At 35.4% G+C, this 23,592-nt stretch overlaps 1 protein-coding gene across 1 annotated transcript in view; it reads right to left on the reverse strand.

Moving 5' to 3' along the window:
* Positions 1-16,254, reverse strand: part of NAALAD2 (N-acetylated alpha-linked acidic dipeptidase 2) — a 59,672-nt gene extending 43,418 nt beyond the window's left edge. Inside the window, exons 1-6 of the mRNA XM_081273029.1 lie at positions 16,027-16,254; positions 15,070-15,181; positions 9,509-9,695; positions 7,622-7,723; positions 6,673-6,798; positions 4,158-4,344 (exon numbers count right to left, since the gene is read on the reverse strand). Coding sequence (XP_081129155.1) covers positions 4,158-4,344; positions 6,673-6,798; positions 7,622-7,723; positions 9,509-9,695; positions 15,070-15,181; positions 16,027-16,108 — 796 coding nt within the window. The 5' untranslated portion in view covers positions 16,109-16,254. The remainder of the gene's footprint in view (positions 1-4,157; positions 4,345-6,672; positions 6,799-7,621; positions 7,724-9,508; positions 9,696-15,069; positions 15,182-16,026) is intronic.
* Between the last annotated feature and the right edge of the window lie 7,338 nt (positions 16,255-23,592).

Raw genomic sequence — 23,592 nt, forward strand, 5'->3', positions numbered from 1 at the left:
GCTAGACATTTGCAATTATATAAAAATTAAAAGTTCCCCCCCAAAAAACCAAGCTATTGTTTTATTATGGCCTATTAGATTCAACAGTAAGAATTAAGTTGTTTACATTTTAAGGTAAAACTAATTGTAGGGTTTATAGATTCTCGATTTTGTTTTGACATTTCACCTAATTCTCTTTAACTTACAAGAATTTTCTTTAATTTCCTGAAGGATATTTTGAATCCTTCTTTGAGAAGTTTCAGTTAACTAGATGCCTAGAAAATGTATCTCAGATTCTAAAACTACAATTATTGGGAAAAATTGAATTCATAAGGTCTTGGGAAATTAGAACAAATATTTTATTCAAACAGTAATGCATTATTCTCTTCAAAGAAAGACAGAAAACTATTGAAAGCCTTAAAACCATGTAAGAACTTTTGGCTTTCAGCCAAGATTGAAGAAATGTTTCAAACAATGTAAAAATGACAAAATAGATGAAAAGATTGTTTTGCCAAACAACTATTTCTTATTAGATATAGTAATTGAGTATTGAAACAAAAAGTTTAACAATATATCTAGAAATTCAGTAAATATATAACTTAAATAGAAGTATCTATCTATTAACTTGGCCAAATTGAAATTTATAGAATACTGTATTCCATTTTTTTTCAAATACATATGAAATATGTGTTGGATACACTATATTTTGGACCATAAAACACATCTCAGTATCCATAAAAATCATAAAAGTTATATTCTCTGACCACAGTGAAATTAGAAACCAACATTAGAGTGATACTTGGGAAAACCCTGAATATTTGAAAACTAAATAACACAATAATAAATAATCTATGGGTTAAAGTAGAAATGCAAACTAACATGATAAACTATTTTGAACTGAATAAATAAAAATGGTATATCAAAAGTTGTACAAGACAGAGCAGTGCTTAGTAGAATAATAGCACTAAAACACCTATCTTAGGAAAAGGACAGGTTTCAAACAAATGAAATCAGATTCCAACTTAAAAGTTTAGAAAAAAGAAGAAAAAATTAAAGTTAAAACAATAGGAGAAAGGGAAAAAAATTTGGAATAAATCTAAAAATATATGAATCAAAAACAAAATAATAGATTTTAAAATGACACTAAAAGCTGGTTCTTTGATAAGATCAATAAAACTAATCAATCTCTAATAAGACAGATAATGAACAAAAGGGGAAACATAAATTGTTAAATAAAAAATAAAGGAGAAAATATCATTATGGTCTCAGTAGACAAAGTTTAAAAAAATAATATGAGTATTATGAAAAAATTCTACACTCTTAATTGTCTGACAAATTCAATAAACAAAATCCCTGAAATGAATTACCAAATTTCATTCAGGACTAGATAGATAACCTGAACAGTCTTATGCCTACTAAAGAAATTCAAGTGGTAGTTAAAACAGAAACAATTTCTACAAATAAACTTCAGGTCCAGAGGAATTATAGGCGAATTCTATCCCAATCTCTATAGACAAAATTTAACCAATTCTATATAAATTCACACAGAAAAATAAGGAAAATGTATGTGTCCCATTCCAGAAAGGCACAATACTATTACAAAAACATTCACAGACCACTTTACACTATGACCATAAAGAAAATATTCTTAAGAAAAGTTTAGCACACATGAAATAAAATAGAAAAATCAAAATAAATTGTGACCAACTAGTTTATTCCAGGATGGTATTGGATTAGCATAAAAATATCTGTATGGATTCAATGAAAGCATTAATAACATAGGATTGCTCAATATACAAAGAAAAAGCATTTTAAAAAACCCAATATAGGTTACTGACAAAAACCTTAAGCACATAGAAATGACCTCCCTCAGTCCAACAAAAACAATTCATTAAAACCTAGAGCTAATGTCATATTAAACAAAGAGTTGACTGTTGGTACATACTTGTAATCCCAGCTACTTGGGAAGCTAAGGCAGGAGAACAGAAATTTTGAGGCCAGCCTAGGCAATTTAGCAAAACCCTGTCTCAAACTAAAATTTTATAAAAGCACTCAGCATGGAGTTCAGTGGTAGAGTGCCTGCCTGGTATGTGAGAGCATCTAAATTCAATCCCCAAAATACTCTGCTACCAGAGAAAGACTGAATGTTTTCCTATAGAACAAAAACAAAGCAAGGATGTCTGCTCTAACAACTGTGTTCCACATTGTAAAGAAAGTGCTTACTGGCCAGTACAATAAGGCAAGAAAAAGAAATGACACATATAAAAATTAGAAACAAAGAAAACCGTATTTATTTGCAAATGATATAATCATCTATGTAAATATGCTAATGATATAATCATCTATGTAAATATGCTAATGGATTGTAAAAACCTTAAAAATAATTAGTGAATTTAACAAGTTTGCAAGGTAAAGGGTTAAGTTATTTTTTTTTCTAGAAATACAACAGCATTACTGTATATTGGTAATGAGCAATAGGACTTGAGATTTAATGTAATTTACAATAGTACAAAATTATGAAATGCTTATGAATAAATCTGACAAAAGATGTGCATGATCCATACAGTAAAACTATAAAACACTGCTGAGAGAAATTAACTAGTAAAGAGTTGTACTTTTTTCATATATCAAAAGATTCAAACATTTTAAGATGTCAAATCTCCTCAAATTGATCTACAGATTTCTTTTAAACTCACAGAAAAAAAAAATGTCTGTGGGATTCCCAGCTCTAAAATTCACATGGAAAGGACCAAGATGTGACAATAACTTTAAAAAACAAGAGTTGTAACTTAGAGGACTTACTTAAAATCCAGAATTAATAGCCACTGCCACATAACTACTGGCAAGGATATAAGAACTGGATTATTAGGTGGAATACAAAGTAGAGCAGTCTTTTTGGAAAACCAATTTGAAAATTTCTTTATAAGTTAAATATCAATCTGCCCTCTTATTCATCCATTCTTCTTCTAAGTATTTACCAAAGAGAAATAAATGTATACAGACTGACACTTACTTGTAAACTTGTTCGTAGCACTTTTATATGTAAAAGTTTCTGAAATGAAACAATCCATATGTCCCTCAACAAGTAAATGGATAAACCAACTCTGGTATAGCCAGTCAATGCAATATTAATCAGAAACAAACTATGACAGAAATGCCAACATGGATGGATCTCAAAATAATTATGCTGAGAAAAAGCAGAACAATGGTTGCCTAGGCATTGGTAGTGAGAAGGCAAGAAGAGTAGACAGAGAAAGGAAGAGTTTTAGGCGTAATGAATTTGTAAAGATGGCTTTACAGGGCTGGGGATGTGGCTCAAGTGGTAGCGCGCTCACCTGGCATGCGCGCTGCCTGGGTTCGATCCTCAGCACTACATACAAACAAAGACGTTGTGTCCTCCAATAACTAAAAAATAAATATTAAAAAATTCTCTCTCTCTCTCTCTCCCCTCTCTCTTTAAAAAAAAAAAAAGATGGCTTTACACATGTCAAAACTTCAAAATTGACATTTAAAATAACACTAATAAAAAAACCTTATTGGTATTTTTAAAATACAAATGAGTGATCTAAAGAAGCATACAATCCTAGATAACTTAGAAAATGTAAATCCTAGTTTGTTAAGAGCAATATTACTTTGGGTATGAGGAGCAACATTTCTGAAACTCTTGTCTAGTAAGGGTAAAAGGAGAATACCAACTGAATATTCCCTTCCCATGCCTACATGTCATGAGAATTCAAACTAAAAAATAATGCAAAGGCCAAGTGCAATGGCACTCACCTGTAATTCTAGTAACTCAGAAGGCTGAGGCAGTAGGAGTGCAAGTTTGAGGTCAGTATCACCAATTTAGACCTTAATTAACTTATTGGGACCTCATGTCAAAATAAAAAGATGTGGGAATGTAGCTCAGCAATTGAGTGCCCAGGGTTCAATTTCTAGCCCCAAATACATTCATATATATATATATATATATATATATATATATATATATATATATATATACACTACAAAGGCAATTATTTTGAATTCCTAGTATTAATAATCCAAAATTACATAATGCATACATTTTTTAGTTATTTTAATGTTATTCTACAGATGCTTGCTTTTTTCCCCATCTAAAACAGCAAGGAATCTTTTTGCAAAAAATGGTACACTGACAGGCTCATAGGCTCATCCATTACCTTTAGCTGGATAGCCTGGAGTGAGAGGGTCACCAGCACCATTCAAATTTAACACATTTCCTCTCTGCACTGCAGTTCCAGGAAGGTTCCAGCCTTTGGGATATGGCTGTACCCCAGGGGCAAAGTAGTCAGCTGGATCTGAGTACAAGATGATTCCTATGGCTCCTGCTAACATGGCATTTTTAACCTGTGTGAGGAAGGTACAGAAATGGCAAATTACTATTTATATAAAAAATCATAATGTAAGGAAATTTAGACATTGCACTTGATTATGCCATTACCTATTTAGTTCTCTTTGCTTTGAAGACAGTTCCCCTCTTTGTAGGCCTCACATTTGTGAAATATTCTATGGTTTCCAAACCTGAAAAATTAAAGTCTCCTTTCTTCTTTGGATATATTCTTTGTATATATATTTACTGTAGGGCAGATCATAGTGTATTAAAATGTCTTTTAAATATCTGTCTTCTCTACTGGACTGAGGATATTATTGAGAAAATACATCATGTCTTAATTTTAAATACCCACCCTCCAAAATCTCACACATCATAGAGTAAGCACTTTACAAATATTGGTTTAATTAAACTGACATAAAATTTTATGCAAAACAGTCATAGTGTATGAAGAACTTTTCAGCCTGTTTCTCAAAAATATTTTGAACAATGTAAATTGACCAACAATATGAAAATCTACCGTTTTATTCAGATTTTTCGCTGCTGTGACTAAAGGATTTGACCAGAACAATCCTAGGGAGGAAAAGTTTATGTGAGAGCTCACAGTTTCAGAGGTCTTAGTACAGAGAAGGCTAGCTCTATTCCTTGGGCTTGAGGTGAGGCAGAACATCATGATGGAGTGTGTGGCAGAGGGAAGCAGCTCACATCATGGTGGTCAACAAGCAGAGAGAGAAACCCCAGCTCCAGATACAAAATATATATACTATAGCCACACCCCCAATTAACCACTTCCTCTAGCCACACCCCACCTGCCTCTAGTTACCACTCAATTAAATCCAATTAATTTACTGATTGGGTTAAGACCTTCACAATCCAGTCACTTCTCTGAAACTTCCTGCATTGTCTCACAGGTGAGCTCTTGGGAGACACTTCATATCCAAACCATAACATCTACCCTGCGAGGTACTAAATCTTTCATCAGCAAAAGTATTATAGCAAAAGATGTAACTATCAGTCTTGATTAGCTAAAAGAGATCCCAATATTCAGAAATCATTTTGCTGTTATCAGTGAAAATATAATCTGTCACAATTTGGGGGAAGGACTGTTATAATTAGCCTGTCAAAATGCTGTACGAAGCTACACTATTATTTAGCCACTCCATTTCCAAGAATCTATACTATAAAAATGTTCATACAGATGTTTGAAGTGTATATGGACAAGAATGTTCACAATAGAATTATTTGTACTAGTAACCAATTCAAGATAAGCACTCGCTAACAAAGAAATGGTTAAATACACGGCTTTTCATTCCTACAAAATATTATGTTACCACTTAAATTAGTGAGATATTTATTAAGATATAGAAATTACTAAAACCAGCTATTACCCTAAGTGCTATAAAACATAAAGTCAGTTAGCCCTAGTGTGGCAGAGGGAAGCAGCTCTCATCATGGTGGTCAACAAGCAGAGAGAGAAACTCCAGCTCCAGATACAAAATATATATCCTATAGCCACACCCCCAATTAACCACTTCTTTAAATTAGTGAGATATTTATTAATTTATTTGCAGCACATGCAAAACAAGAATTCTACCACTGAGCTAGTAAGAAGATTGTTGTGAAACAATCCGAGTTTCACTTTGAGATTGTTGCTATAATTAGCATTCCCATTTTATATATGAGGAAATGTTGGCACAGAGAGGTTAAGGATCTTGCTCACAATAAAAGTGCAGGGGCCCAGAGAAGAGCAGACCCAGGTGGTAAGGATCCATGGACTGTACTCTTAAAGACTATGTTACATGACTTTCCGTGTAATGATATGAAAGAATATCCAAGTCATGGCTGAGTGAAATTATAAAGTTATCCAAGATACAGTGGATAATGACCTGTGTTTAATAAATACTAATTAGATCTATATATATTCTTACATATTATAATATATATTACTGATGTTATATAATATACTATATATTAAATATAATTACATCCATATATATGTGTGTATAGTAAATATATAGAGGTATGTTTATATATCACAGAATTAGGTTTGGAAAAAGCTATTAAGATTGATTATGTCTAGCCAATGAAGTTGAATAATGCAAGGGAGATTTTTATTTTTTAGTTTGTATACATTTCTTCAATTAATTTTTCAAAAGATATTATTCTTCTAATAAAACTCTTTTCCTTTATAGACATATGAGGTGAATAAAAAATAAAATTTTCTGTGTACCCATGGCAAGAAGAAAAGAAATTTCAAAGCAATTTTGGAAACCATGAGGCAAGCTGATCATTTACATCCACAGTATCTGTCCCCGTTCCTTCCCTCTAGAAAAGCTCCACCATACTTTATTTCCTCTGAAGATCTTCCCATATCTTGCAATAACAATCTTTCCAGTGCAGTTAATATTCATCTCTCTTTCTAGTTTGAAAAAGTCTTCAGTACGAGCATAGTTCACATATATGAGATCTCCCTACAGAAAACAAAAAGAAGAAAAAAATACCACTGCTAAAATTAAAGAAAAAAAATTTAAAATAAATGTGTTTCACAAAACTGCATCAGCAGAAGGTTTTTGTTTTGATTTCTTTTTTCTTTTTTTGTTTTCTTCATTTTTTTCTATACTGGAGATTGAACCCAGGGTCCTGCAGCATATGCAAAGCAAGAATTCTACCACTGAGCTACATCCTCAGTCCTTTTCTTTCCTTATTTGGGATTAATAAATATGCTATTCTATAGAATATTTTAGAGAAACTATCAAAATACTGAAAAGATAGGAGAAAAGGCAATCAGTAAGACATATTTTAAGTAGTGTGGTTTCTTTTGAAGAGATTATCAGTGTGTACAGAGTCATAAGAACTAGAGTAAATGTCATTTAAAACATTCACAACTATGTTTAATTTCCAAAATAACATTAATTTAACTGCTCATATGGTATGTAAATTCAGATTAAAAACAATGGAAATCAATTTATAAAAACATCTATTGCCCTTGCTGAATTAAAATCATCTTCAGAAGTTTCTTTGTTATTACAGAGTGGCATCTGCCTTACTGGGGTCTGTTTTTAATGTACTTGCTTTCTTTTTTGTTTTAGGTAGTCTTTTTTTAATTATTATTTTTATTTTGGGGGGCATGCATAGTACTGAACATAAAACAATGGGTGAGTATGTCTAATCTCCAGGTAAATTCCTTGGTTTTATTCCTCTACATAGTTTTTATACAATAAAGAAAGTTTTAAAAACTTGAATTAAAAATAATAGAGATAAATAAAACTTGAATTAAAAAATGTTTTACTTTACCTCTGGCATGCCTTGGGCTGAGAAAGCATTATAGGGAGGTACAATATTTGTCACATTCTCATATCCATCTGGAGGTGGTTCAAGATATGATGTTTTGAATACCTAGCAAGAAGTAAAGCATGTAAAGCTAGAAGAATAATTCCAGGTTATTATTAAGGTATAATTAATTTTTTCCAAGTATAGACTTAATAAGCATCCTAGATTCCATAATTAAGTAGGTAAATTCTACTGACAATAAGAAATAGCTCTATTATTATTATTATTTTCAAAATAATAGAAACTTTTATAAATGCATGTAGTCCCAGACAATTAAAAGCTACCATACAATGTAAAATGACATCAAAGTTGGACACAGTGTCATGTGCCTGTAATCCTAGTATTCAGAAGGATGCTACAGGAGGACCACTTGAGTCCAGGAATTTGAGACCAAACTGGACAACATAGCAAGACTTCATCTCAACAAAACCGAAAAGAGCAGGACTTCAAAGGCAGGACTCTTGGTTGGGGATGTGGTTCAGCGGTAGAGTGCTCATCTATCACATGTGAGCCCCTGGTTTCCATCCCAAGCATGAAAAAAAAAATTGCTAACAAAGGTAGCACACTTGTGATTTTCATTTCATGACTTTTCCTTTCAGCCTCCTTTGTGGTCCCTTTTTCTTTCATTTTTATTTGAATGTTACACATATTTTATCCCTAGCCCACCACTTGCCTTATTTTATATTCTCTCTCTGTGAGAGTTCATTGACTAACAAAATTTTGCCAACAGCTGTTGTGCTTATGTTGTCCAGACTCATATATTAAGAGCCCAAATAGTCACTTAGCTTTAATGTCTAAACTCAACAATTTAAAATATGAATTTATGTTCTCCCACCTGTAGCCGGTTCCTGGCTCTGCATCCTCTACTTCCATTAATAGCCTCACTAAGTTAGTCACCCACATCCTACAGTCTAGCAGTTATCCTGAACACTCTTCACTTCTTTCCTCCAAGACACTAAACAAGTCCTATATACTTCCTGTTTCTCAAAATCATCATTCTTCCTCACCTGCTAACATGCTAATTCAGGATTTCATCATCTTTCATCTGAACTACTGTCTTTAAATTTTAACTCCCTGCCTAGTCTAGGTGTAATCTGTAGACTCCCCCATCTATGTAAAACAGATAGAATTTTGTGGTCACATCCTTCCCATGCTTAGAACTTGCTTTTGTTCATGAGGGTCCCTCAAGACTATCTTCTCTGTGAAGCTTGTCCCGTTTATATCATTAAATGAAAGCTGCAAATACAGATGCTTAATAACTTAAATATTTCACTGGTCTACCTCTTACATTAGTCAGTTTGTATTTTACAGTCTTGGAATACATAAAAATCTTAAATTCTACCAATAATACTAAGATAGTATGTTTTCAAGTCTTTGCAATATTTTCTTCCAGCTAGAATTTTCTTACCTTACTTCTTCATATTGTTCATCTCTTGTGCTCTTTCATGACTTATATGTCAACTTATATAGGAAGACTTCTCTAACTCCCAGTGTGGGGGGCAGGTCTTGGGTGTGGGGGTGGGGTGAATGACCCATTTCTGTATAGATAAAGACCCTTTATCATACCATTCATGTCACTTACTATACTGATTTGAAACCCTGTATCCTATTGTCTGCCTCATCTTATTTAAGCAAAGGACCCATGTCCTAATCTTCATTCTGGCCTGAAGATCTAGCTTAGCATCATGCCTAACACATACCAGACACTGACTAGTTTACAACTTATTAACTTTTCTATATAATGTGAGTTCTACACACTATTAACAAATTTATATTTTTACTGGACTTTATATTCTAATCCATACAGAGTGTGGCATAATTATATGAAAAGAACCAACAATTCTCTATCACCTCAGTTCCATGTCCATCCACAATCGATATGCAGTTAGCATTTGTCTCATTAGGGTAAGAGAGGAGAACATCATAATGAGCCAAGTCGGCTGAATCTAGTCCAAATTTCTTCCACTGAGCTTGAATTTTGTTGGCAAGTAGTAAATTTTCTTCTGTTCCTGCCAGATGAGGAAGTTTTGTGAAAGAACTAAAATGAGAAAAAAGAAACCAATGAACAAACAAAAAACAAGTGTGAGTTAAAGAGTACATTCAGCTTGTGTGCCTAAGAAATTTTCTACATGCATTACACATCTTTTACATATTAAGTTATGAATTATATGTCAAAAATACTAAATGGCACAGCTAGAAATAATAATTTATAGATATGCCAATTTTTAAATTACTTATGTACAACTACAATTTTCATAATATTCTCCCTCAGAAAAGAATGCATTCCTAGGTAAAGACAATCAGAACAGATATGAGAAGACACCCTAAAACAAAGTTATACTGCTATACTAATGGTGCGCCTCCTTGCTGGTGGCTACTTATTCAGTAGACAGAGGACATTTGGGAAGAAATAATCTCAGTGTTTTCCAGGGACCAGTCAGGCACTTGTACACTTGACTTAACTGTTTCTACTATTGATTATGTCAATATAGTTGCTTGTTTATCTCACTAAGGTTAAGGTCTGTATATTTTGATATTTAAAATTCCCAGGGCTTAGCACTTGTCAGGTATCATGGAAATAATGACTGATCGAACTGAGTTTAGGCAATGCTACCTTGGTTCTGGGTGTAAATGAGTTATAGCAATTAAATGAACTCACAAATATACTTCTTACTGAGACACATTTTGCTTTAGGTGAATAATGTTTTAAAGTTTCTCAACCATCCCACTTCCCACTTGTGTCAGATGAACAATAATATAAACTTTTATAAATTATTTTTTAAGTTAAGCATAGGACAACCAAAAAATATATGGCAATAAAGGTCAATTAATATTTATTGAAAACTTTCGACATGCTAAGGACCCCACTGGCACTTTCACGTGTGTTATCTCATTCAGTCCTTACAACCTTCTACCTTTGTCCCCATTTTACACAAAAGAAACTGAAAAAAATGGTTGAATAGCTTCTTTATAATTGCGTAGCTAATAAGTGCTGGAGAAAGAAGCTGAAATTATACTTGTCTGAGTTTGAGAAATGGTGATATTTCACTATATATCACCTAATCTTATTACCCAACTGCTTACATCCTTGTATAGCTCCCTACATTCTGCATTATCAAATTCACACTGCAATGTGGCATAGGAAGCCCATTGGTGTCTGTCCCATATTTTCAACTTCATTTCCTCCCACTCTCTTTATTAACTGCTCTGGTCTATGTCATTGAGCATACTTCTTTTTCTCCCTGAAATGATTATGCTTTCTCTCTCATACCCTTTAGTCTTCACACAAGGTCTTCTCTCAGACATGAATATTGTCTCATCTACTGAATTTCTCTCCATCACCTTTCCCACCTGCAAACTGTTAATGGTTCATGAGGATCCCTCAAGACTATCTTCTCTGTGAAGCCCTCTCTATATCATTAAATGAAAGCTGCAAATACAGATGCTTAATAACTTAAATATTTGTTTTAAAAAGTATAAATGTGTTTAGAAAGAAGTAATTTTTATACATAGGGAAACAATGAGTCTGAGATATTTAATTTTTACTTTACATAATATATTTTCATTTTCTTTTCTGTAATGAGCAGATACTATCTTACAATTAGGGAAAAATAAATGTATTTTCTTAAATTAAGATGTTGGATTAACCATAAGCTTTTGCCTTTCATCTTTTAGAGAACCCACTGAAATGAAATACAGAAATGAAAAAAAAAAAAATAAGAAGGAGCAGCTGGAAATAACATCATTTACTTTTGAATTTCTCCCTGTGATGTAAGGTGGCCATCACATATTAACTTGGCAATGTTTAGGACAAAAAGCTTCTTTACAAAACAATCATTGCCAAAAAGAAAGAATTAGAATGACTGGCTTATGAACTAATCAGGAGATCCCTGGGCTGAAAGGAAGGTAATCATTACTGAACACATGCCCTCCTGGAAGAAGACAAACACAGTTGACATTCTGCCAACAAGAAAGTGATAGGGGAAAATCAAATTGTTCCCACAACTAATTCTTTTAACACAGTCTTGAATCTGTCCTTTCCCTGCTAAACTATTTTTCTGCATGTGTATACATTCCTTAAACTTATGATCAACAATTCCTCAATATCCTCTGCTCCTTCATGGAAAGTTTGCATTAACTACTGGCCTTAACAGGTATGTTCTGAGGACTTTGCTTATCTGCAATCTATTTAATTTCCATGCCCCTACCTATCTTGGAGCAAGAAGGATAACTAGGAGCCCTTCTTATTTTTCATTGTTTTTTTTTTTCTCATTCTTTTCCTTCCTTTCAAATAGCTCTTTTGGTGCTTATAACCAAATGGGTGCTCTCATTTGCAAAACTGTGGGCTATTCCTTTTCCTTCATTAAAGTCATGGACTCCTGGACTGGGGATGTAGGTCAGTGGTGGAGTGCTTGCCTAGCAACACAAGGTGCTGGGTTACATCCTCAGTATTGCAAAAAGTGAAAAATATTTTTTTAAAAAATTGTGGACTCCTAATGCACTGTATTTCCCTCTTTTCCTATTCCTATCATCCTTCTTAATATGCATTTCTGTATTCAGTCATACACAAAGGAAAGAAAAGCCAGTCTCAAGGATGTTCTTAATCATCATGAAAACCATTAATACATCATTTATCACCATATGTATGGTAATATATCCAAGGTAATATACAGCAATATAATATGGTATATTAACATAATATATTAAACATACTTTATAGATTACAGCAAAGTAATAGTAATAAAAATTTCAAGGTAAGAGCCAGCACCAAGGTTTACTCCTGATAACTCATGTAATTTTCTAGGTGCTTTCTTTTGGACACTTCATGATATGCAGCAGAGGTCAATAATGTTGACATCTTACCTGATTTTTTAAGTTATACAAATTTAAACATGTTGTCTCATTTCTTAAGATAGTCTGCATTTTATAGCATTTTACCAAATGAGCAATATAGACTACAAGTGATAGTCATCCCATTGCCCACTCATTCTTTTTCTGTGTCTCCAAAAAAGCATGTCAGAAAAAACATTTTGAATTAACTTCCTGATATCTGATGTACCTTGGTCATAAATTAGCTCAAATTTCCCAAGAACAGTTTAGCTGTTTTTATTCCTCATTATTGCTAATTCTAATTCATCCATGGGAATTAATATGGAATTGTGTGATCTCATTAAACCACAGCATGGACAAGGAGGAAATGTATCATGGAGTAAGCACTTCACTCTGCATATTGATCTCTAGGGTTCGGTTGAACTCTCAGAAGAAGAGAAATGAAGAATATAGGGACAAATGTCTTAAGAAATAATGAACAAAATCTTCCTAAGAAGGAAAGAAAAGTCTTTTCAAGAAATTTTGCAGGAATAATTGACTATTTGTATTTAAGATTATCATCAATCCTTAGATCGCACCATTATCAAAAATTAAGTCGATTTGGAACATTGACCTTAAATGTGCAAACTACCATTCTAAAACTTCTAGAAGAAAATATTTAAGACAATAGTCTCATAGACAAACTTAGATTAAGACAGAAGAAGTAGGAAGCATCAAACAAACAAAAATTGACTAAATGAACTTCATTGAGATTAGAAATTTCTGATCTTCAAAAACTCCACTATGAAAACAAAGGCCAGCTGCAGTAGAAAATATTTGTAATACATATGATTAACAAGGGACTTGACCCCAGAATATGTATTGGAAAATATATGGACAGAAACTTTATAAAAGAAGATATACTAATGTCTAATAAAAACATGAGAAGATGTTTAATATCATGAGTCATGAAGAAATGCAAATTAAAATTACGATAATATAGCACTATTCAACAATTAAATTGGTTAAAATCTGAACAACTGAAAATACTAAGCATTGCCCCGGATGTGGAGCTACTAGAATACTTACACTGATGGGTAGAAATATAAACTGTATGACCACTTTTGAAATCTCGTTAGCCTTTTCTTAAAAACTCTAAAGGGCTGGAGGTAAAGCTCAGTGTAATAGCACTTGCCTAGCATGTGCAAGACCCTAGGTTTGATCCCCAGCAAAACACACACACACACACACACACACACACACACACGAGAGAGAGAGAGAGAGAGAGAGAGAGAGAGAGAGAGAGAGAGAGAGAAGAAAAACACAGCAAATGCTTATCCTCCAACCCAATCATTCTAATAGAAATGAAAATTATATCACATGAAGACTTGTAATATTTATCTATATAAGCTTCTTTTACGATAATAAAAAGTAGAAGCAATCCAAATGTCCCTCAAGTACGCATTATAGAATATCTGTACAACGGAATTCTACTCAGTGATTTAAAAAAGAAGAAGGAATTAGTGACACATGCAACAACGTGGGTCAATCATTTTTATTTTATTTATTTATTTTTTTGGCAGTGTTGGGGATTGAACCCAGGGCCTTGTGCATGCCAGGTAAGCAATCTACCAACTGAGCTACATCCCTACCCACCTGAGTCACTCATAAAATCATTATTCTGAGTGAAAGAAGCCAGACAACACACAGAACATGCTATGAACACCACATTTATATAAAAATTTTAGGATATGCAAATAAATCTATAGTGATGTAAAACTGAACAGTGATTATGTAGGGTCAGGGGTGAAGGGAAGAACAAACTACAGAGTATGCTAGAAATATTTTGTATCGTGATTGAGTCTTGAGTCGATGGTTTGTTGCATACCACAGACATCTGTAAAAACTCTGAAGTTGTAGATATTATAGAGATCAAGATTACTTTATGTAAATTATCCTTCAATAAAGCTGATTTTTAAAATATCACTTCTTTGAAACAGCCTGAACACAGGAATAAATGTTATGCTAATTGCTTTCAACAAGTTCACAAATATCACTCTGAATATCACTCTTAGAAGATGGAAGATTGGCACTGATCATATTTTGTTTTCATGTTGCCCTATTTTTGAACCACAAATTTATATTAGCAAGAGAGGATCAAGGTTTAACCTGTGGCAGACAGAATCTGAAACACTGATCTCCTTTTCACTAAATCACTGAGCAAAGAACAAACTAAGTGAATACAGTGTATAAAAAATTAATAAAATTGCTGATTCAATTCAGGCTACTGATTACATCCACAGTGAGGAACAAAGAATAGCATTCACTTGCAGCCCAGAGCTGCATGAAGTTGAAACATCCCCCAGTAAGCCAACAGATACTTTTCTGGAGGATGAAATTAGGAAGAAAGACCTACTTCTTAACAAGTTATGGATTTCACACCAAGAGTGGTTTAAAGAGACATTTTAACTAACCGTAAATTAATGAGTAATATATAATTTCACACAAAGATTGTTCAACTGAATATAACCAGTTTTAATACACCTATGACTAAATAATACTTTAAATACTATGTTTAGAATAAAAATGCAAAACAAACCTACCGAAGAAATGATCTAATGTTTTCAGCTTTCATTTCTGACAACAGTTTCCCTCGTATACTTTGACCATGGTGTGGTGCATGGATTGTTTCTTTGAGAGGCTTAGTAAACCAGCCTGTGGGGGAGGGGGGGGAATACATATACACAATTACTTTTGACTTTATTAGAAGTAGAAACCAGCTGTGGTGCATTGGTGCATGCCTGTAATTCCAGAAACTAGGGAAACTTAGGCAGGAGGATCTCAAGTGTGAGGACAGCCTGGAACACTTGACAAGACCCTGACTCAAAAACAAAGAAAATTAAAAAGAAGAAAAAAAGCAAAAACCAAAAAAGGCAAAAAGAAAAAGAAAAACTGATGCCTAACAAATAGCTCATAGTGAACTTTTAAAAAAAGATCCATATAAAATGCAGAAAACCTCCACATTCCTTTGTGTGCTGCAATTTTGAGTGGGTTAAAACGGGTATTACTTGAGAGATGTGCTTTCCTTTCTTACATGTTTGCATCTCTGAGTTAAGGCCTTTCTCTTATTCTCGCCAAGGGATCTAATTTGTACCAGTTCTTGACACACAGGGAGTTTTCCAAAATTTATGTATTTAAAAGATAAAGAAAAAGTTCTTTGCAGTGCTTAGTCAATATTAGCTAATAATTTTGACTCATTACTATTACTTGGAAATGCAAATAAATTTTTCATCCCTGTAAACAGTGACAGCCCTAAATTCTCTTTTCAAAGCCCACAATAAAAGCCTGAACTCAGTGAGTTTATTTATTTTATTTTATTTTTTTCTTATTGCGGCCACAAATACATTCTGTTCGATTTCTAGTTTGGGTGCAGTTTATGGAGTTAGCCATGTCGTGAGCCTAACTAGACACTGGCCTGGGACAACCCACTCCCTCCAGCTACAGGCTTCCTCCCTTCACCTCTGCAGAGAGACAGCCCAGAGACTTGAGGGTACACTCACCCACCAGAAAGCCCACCAGAAAAGATGCCAGCACGACAATCAAAGACATCCAAAGGTACAGACGGCCCCTGGACTTCGCCATGGCTTCTGTTCTGAGATCTGGGCGCCAGCAGCCCTCGCAAAAGCTTGGGGCTGCAGAAGAGCAGAGAGCGAGAGCCTTGAAAGCGGCGACCTCCCAGGCAGCTTTCACCGCCGCTGACCGCAGCTGACCTTCCAAAAGGCGGCTCAGCCCTGCCAGTGGGTCCAGAGACTAAGGAACAGGAGTGAGCCCCCAGCTCCTTCTGGCCCCTGAAGTCCCCAGGAACCCTGGCGGGGAGAGAGGAAGCCCTGAAGAGGGAGGGGGCACTCTTCCTGTTGTCCTGCAACTTCCATTCCCTGGATCCTGCAGTATCCGGGCAAAGTCGGCTGTGGCAGCTGCGGGAAATGTTCCTGCTGCCTAAAAGACTAAAGCACTGTTTCTTCGCCAATCCCATCCCAAGAATTCCGGAATCTCGGCTGCAAAATGTATTTGAGCGTTATTTTTCATTCCTTTTTGATTGCTCCGGTTCCAGATTCTCGGACCCAATTTCCAACTTGTCAAACTTGGGAATAATCCAGATCCTGACTGCTCCACTGCAACTCACTAATGTCTCAACCATACATCAACACCAAAATGAGAATGAAATTCTTTTGTTCCACCCCCTCACATGAACAAGTCTCCAAATTCGGGTAATTCCTCTCTAACTGAGGTTTTCACATTCCTCACTGGAATGTTATAGATTCAAGTTAATACAGTTAGCCATGCAAAGGATCTTGCATTATTACAGTCAGTGAGTTTTGAGCAAATGTCACTGCCCCAGCCCTATCCTTCCCTTACACTTACCACACATTTTCTTTAAAGGTGTTTAGAAGATTTGCAAACAGAACTCCTGCATCCATCCATCTCACCCAGAGGGAAATTTTAGGAATTTACAACGGGCTACTCATATATAAGCAAAATCATTTTCTTTTTCAGCCAAAGCAACCTTTTTGCATGGGATTGGAAGGAGATGGTACCTCCAGGACTATGCCCTACCTTTGCTGCATTGTCTGCAGTTCTAATGGCCTTAGACAAGGCATCTTTCTTTGTTTTTAACAAGTTATTACAAGCAAATGATTTATTTCTCCTCAGTGTCATTGTTGGCTGATATATCTAATGTTTTTTTTTCCTCTTAGAACTTTTGTAAAATCCCTAAAAGTTAACTTTAAAATAAACATCTTTATTGAACTAATTGCTTTTTTAGAATATTTATATATTGTTTAAAGCCCGGCTAACCTCAGCTCCTTCAGCTACTGGCCCCTTACACATTCCTCAAGTGATTCTTCTGGTGTTTTTTATTTCAGAGACAAACACCTTTCCATGAATATTTTCTTTAAAAAATAAGTTGGTCCCTAACCCTATAGATACACAGCAGCATATACAGCAAGTTAGAATGAAATTATTGATAATGTGCAACAGCTGGTGAAATAATTATCCCCCTCAATCTTGGAGCACCCAGATTTATTTTATCTGTTTTACTAATAAAGAATATAGGGCTTTAAATAACTATCTAGTGTCAAACATTGGGACAAGAGTCTTCTCAATATCTAATATATAATATCTAATTTTATTTGTGCTTCACATAAACATTTTGAGGATCGCTTATGTAATTTGTTAATTTCTAGACCTTTGGCTATTTTTTTCTTCTGTTTTTCATGAAAACTTTGCTATTGCTGTATAGCTCTCAAAAGACATATGCAAATTACCTCTACAACAAAATTTTGTTGGAGAGAGACGGTGGAAACTAATGATTAAAATAGCTGCTTGTTAAATTAGTTTTTTCCCTACTCCTATCTTTTTAAAATTTATTTATTTATTTTGATTTTTTATACATGACAGCAAAATGCATTTCAATTCATAATACACTTGTAGAGCACAATTTTTTCTCTGCTTGTACATAGAGTCACATCATTTATGTCTTCATATACGGACTTAGAATAATGATGTTCAACTCATTCCACCAGCTTTCCTACCCCTATGCCCACTCCCTTCCCCTCCTTCCCCTTTGCCCTATCTAAAGTGCCTTCATTCCTCTCATGCTCCCCCTAACCCCCAGCCTTCATTATGCATCAGCATGCACATATCAGAGAAAACATTTGGTATTTGGGTTTTGGGGATTGGTTTACTTCACTTAGCATGATATTCTTGACTCCATCCATTTACCTGCAAATACCACGATTATATGCTCTTTTAATCCTGAGTAATATTCCATTCTGTATATATATCACAGTTTCTTTATCCATTCTTCAATTGAAGGGCATCTAGTTTGCTCCCATAATTTAGCTATTGTGAATTGTATTGCTATAAACATCGATGTGACTGCATCTCTGTAGTATGCTGTCTTTTAATACAGATCTGTGGTGTGCAGTGTTGTGGCTGGTGATAGTCTTCATACCCTGTCCTGTGTCCCCAGGTGCAGGCTGTCACAATGAACACTACAGAAATGCAGAAAATAATTAGAAATTATTTTGAAAAATTGTACTCCAATAAATACAGTTCTATGGTGTGCAGTGTTGTGGCTGGTGATAGTCTTCATACCCTGTCCTGTGTCCCCAGGTGCAGGCTGTCACAATGAACACTACAGAAATGCAGAAAATAATTAGAAATTATTTTGAAAAACTGTAATCCAATAAATACAGTTCTATGGTGTGCAGTGTTGTGGCTGGTGATAGTCTTCATACCCTGAAGACATCAAAGACATAGACAAATTTCTAAAATCAGATGATTTACCCAAACTGAATCAGAATGATATACACAAGTTAAACAGATCAATTTTGAACAATGAAACAAAAGATACCATCAGAAGACTACAACCAAGTAAAGCCTAGGACCAGATGGATACACTGCTGAGTTTTAGAAAACCGTCAAAGAAGAACTAATACCAATACTCTTCAAATTATCCCATGAAATATAAAAAGAGGGAATACTTCCAAACTCATTCTATGAGGCCAATATCACCAATTCGAAAACCAGATAAAGACACATGAAAAAAAGAAAACTTCAGACCAATATCTCTAATGAACATACATGCAAAAATTCTCAATAAAATTCTGGCAAATCAAATACAAAAACATATTAAAGTGATACAGCACCACGATCAAATGAGATTCATTCTAGGGATGCAAGATTGGTTCAACTTCTGGAAATCAATAAATGTATTTCATCACATCAATAAACTTAAAGATAAAAATCATATGACCATCTTAATAGATGCAGAAAAAAGCATTCAACAAAATGCAGCACCCTTCATGTTCAAAACACTGGAAAAACTAGGGATAATAGGAACATATCTCAACATTGTAAAAGTTGTTTATGCTAAGCCCAAGGCTTTTTTCTCATTCTAAATGGAGAAAAAATGAAAGCATTCCCTCTAAAAACTGGAACAAGACAAGGATTCCCTCTTCCACCACTTCTATTTAACATAGTTCATAAAACTCTATCCAGAGCAATTGGATGAAAGAAATGAAAAGAAATACAGATAAAAAAAGAACTCAAATTGTCTATTTGCTTATGACATGATTTGTATGACAGCAGCAGACAAACAGTATTTCCACTGCTTGAACCCCAGGTCACAAAGCTACAAAGAATGCCATCTCTCTCTAGCCTGCCATCTGGATCCTCTACTTCTAACTTAATTATACTAATTGAAGTCTGACTAATAGAAAAATTGATGTATTATTTAGCAAAATTTTCCAAATTGGCTAATTTTCCCATATAAAAATTAAATCACTGCTGGGCACAGTGGTACATGCCTGTAATCCCATGATTTGGGAGGTTGAGGCAAGAAGATCACCAGTTGAAGGTCAGCCTCAGCAATTTAGTGAGGTCCTAAGCAGTTGGTGAGACCCTGTCTCAAAATAACAAATAATAAGGGCTAGGGATGGTTCTCTGTGGTAAAGTATCCCTGAGTTTAATTTCTGTACCTGAAAGGGTTAAGTTTCTAAGCTGCAAAGTCTGAGTTAAAATGTAAAAGACTGGGCATTGTAAAGTTTCTAAGTTGCAAAGCCTGAATTAAAAAGTGAAGGACCAGGTATTGTTAAATTCCTCTGCTACACCCAGAACCTGAAATTCCTGAGGCAGTTAAGACAATGCCCTACTGGCCATTTAGCCTAGGGCCCTATGCAGCTTGTCACATCGGCATACAGGGCCCAAACCAATCAGTTTGAATGTGTACCCCACTTAGGAGTGACCAATCACCCCCGCCCGACCTGTTCCCGCCAATGAATGTGCTAATCATGTATGAGAGTTGTTGTTCAATTTTCCCACGCCTCATGCTGATTTGCTCTGATGTATACAAAGCCCCCGCCCTCCCCCAAAAGTGTACTTAAGCACTGCTTAACCTCTGCTCTGGGCTCTGGCTGCTCTTTCTTCTTGAGTGAGCCTGGAGCCTCAGTAAATCCCCTTCTGCAATTGCATGAGTCAGTCTCTTGGTGGTCTCTTCCTCCGACTTTTCGCTGGACCCTTACATATCCTCCCCCCAAAAAGGTTGATTTACTAACTCAACCAACTCTTATTGAAATGCTATAGCATGCCACTCATTGTGCTTAATCCTGAAATTAGTATCATTTTATTTATAAAATAATGATGATTAAATAATTAAATAATAGATAATGATTAAATAATTAAAAGTAACAGTTTCAAGAAGGAACAATATTTCCTCAAATATGAACATTATTATGCCCTATTAGGCAGCATTTGTAATCTATATCTTGACAATTCATTATAAAAAGTCCAGTTAGTTTGTTCAATAAGTCTTTGGCCTTTTGTTAATAATAGAATCTGCAAGCATTCAAAATTCCATTTTAATTAAGCTCATAACAGAAGGGGTCACTATCAAAAAATAGTTTCTAATTATCAACATCTCAACAAATATTTGCATCTTGCAAAACACGATTAACAAAGCAACATTGTTGGTTGATATGAACCCTTTTCAGTCTTTCCTTCAAAGCTGGAAAGTGAACTAGAAAGGTATTCCATTGGAAAAAAAAATCTCAACAAAACTACTTGAAGTGTACACAATATTTTTCATCTTCCTTTGAAGACAATATTGCATCACTGTTGGAATCAAATATTTGTCATTCATTCCCAAGACCTTATAAATTCCATTTTCCCCAATTATTTCTAGTTTTAGAATCTGAGACACATTTTTCAGGCATCTGGTTAACTGAAACTTCTCTAATTCAAAATATCCTTTAAGAAATTTTAAAAAAGGGCTGGGGTGGTGGCTCAGTGGCAGAGCGTTTGCCTAGCATGTGTGAGGCACTGGGTTCAATCCTCAGCACCATGTATCAATACATAAAATAAAGGTCCATTGGCAACTAAAAAAAAATTAAAAAAAAAAAAGAAATTTAAAAAAATATTGTGAAATTAAAGAGAATTAGGTGAAAGGTCCAAACAAAACTGAGAATTTATAATCCCTATAATTAGTTTTTCTTTATAATGTAAACAATTTAATTCTTACTGTTGGATCTAATAGGCCATAGTAAAACAATTGTTTGATTTTGAGGGGAATTTTAATTTTTTATAAAATTTCAAATGTCTGGGAAACCTGGCTGGACATGGTGGTATATGCCTGTAATACCTGGATATATATTTTAATGTTTACACTTAACAAAGTTCACACTTATCCTTTTTATAACCATACCAAAAAAAAAAAAAAAGTCTTAATTATCTAGGGAAGTGGTGAAGCCAGATTTAAAGTTAGGTAGTCAGTGTAGTTAGGTAAATTGGGTCTAATACCGAGTAAAATCTAAAATGGAGGCCATGCTGGGAATGACTCAGGGAAAACACAGGACAACTCATGGAATGTTAATGAAGTCCCGAAAAGGCCCTAGGCCAAAGTCCACCTCAAAGAAGTGTTAATAAACAGCCCCCAGCAAACTTAAAGATAGCCCATCACAAAGAAGTGTCCCACCCCTCGGGCCTTTCAACCTACATTCCATCCCCAAAACTATAAGAAGGAGAAACAACCGCACTTCCACGGATTCCACCTCTTGGGTCCCCTTCTTCCTCTGGGAGAAGTCTTTTCTGCTGTCCTTTAATAGACTTCTAATTTCTACTCTGACCTTGCCTCGGCGTGCTTCTTTGGTGTTATTCTTCAACATCGGGGAAGCAAGGACTCGTCACCGGTCAACAGCGGTAACATATTGGAGGTCCCATACCGAGATTCTACACCGAGGTAAGCGCCTCTCTATGCACCCCATGTCTGTTTGAGGTGCATCTTTCTCTCTTTCTTTCTGGAGGTAAGGTGGGCACCCGACGGCTACTTAAACGCAATTAGTGCAGCCGCCACTCTACAAGACTCGGGTGAGAGGTTTCCCGGCCTAGGCAGCTCTCAATCACCTGTTCAATACAGAGCAGGCATGTAGGGTTCTGTCAAAGCCGCTTCCAACTTTTCTGTCTGGGCCCAGAGAGCAATTGGCGTGAGTACACAGTGTCCCTAATCCCGATCTGCCTCGGATGCGTTGAGGTGGAGGAAGGAGTTTGGAACAACTGCGGAATTCTGCTCTGGGCTACTCTCAGAGGATTCTTAAGGTTCCTTTCTCTTGAGCCCCCTTCCGACAGCCCTCATGGGTATCTAGGGTGATCGGTAGATGAATGGCACTGAGGGAAAGCCCCAATAACATTTGCCTCCATATGGGCCATGCAACACTCCCAACCCCGCATCCATTCCTCCTGGATGCTTCCCTTCCTTCGAAGGTCAGAAATGTTAGCAATTCAGGTTGCAGGACTGAGAAAGGCATGGGATAATTAGTAAAATCTGCCCAGGTTCCCTAAGATGCATAGGTAATTTTTACTAGTCTGTTTTACCGCCCCAATGTTTAAAATGTTCTGTGTTCCTTAAGCTACTAGAGAGGCATTTTTAGAATCAACTCCTTAATCTTATCAACTCTAAGGTAATCTGCTACCTTACAACCAGTAGATATCCATTAACACTTAGGCGGCTCCTTTAGTCTACAGAGCAAAGACAACAACAAAAGAGCACAGGATTCTCTTTTGCAATGGGTCTTTAGTGGTCGGGAGGAAAGCAGTAAGGCCCTTAAGTCTGAATCCTCCCAGGGTCTCTGGCACAGGGCAAACTGAGACCCTAGCACTTTGCTAAAGGGGACCAGAAACCCCTTGGCAAAAGCAAGATGAGAGACGGGTTTTCTGGACCGTTTAGGAAGCTCAAACTTAGGGAGACATCCCTAATGAGAACAGTTTTCTCCAGTGCAGCGTGGGCACCTGAGTCCTGTTTTCTTCTCACTCAGACAGGAGCTTCTCTCTCCCCAATACGCCAGGTGGACCACTAGCCTGCGTATTGAAAAATTGGGATAGATTTGAACCTCAGATGCTCAAGAAAAAGCACCTCATTTTCTTGGCCTGGCCTCAATACAAACCTGGCCACCAGAGGAAAATATCAATTTTAATGCAATTTTACAGTTTGATAAAATTTACAAAAAAGGAAATGGTGTGAGATGCTGTATGTTCAGATTTTCTTTGCTCTAAGGGAAAATCCTAAATTATGC

Source organism: Spermophilus citellus, assembly GCF_964194105.1.
Source record: "Spermophilus citellus genome assembly, chromosome: 2".
NCBI lineage: Eukaryota > Metazoa > Chordata > Mammalia > Rodentia > Sciuridae > Spermophilus > Spermophilus citellus.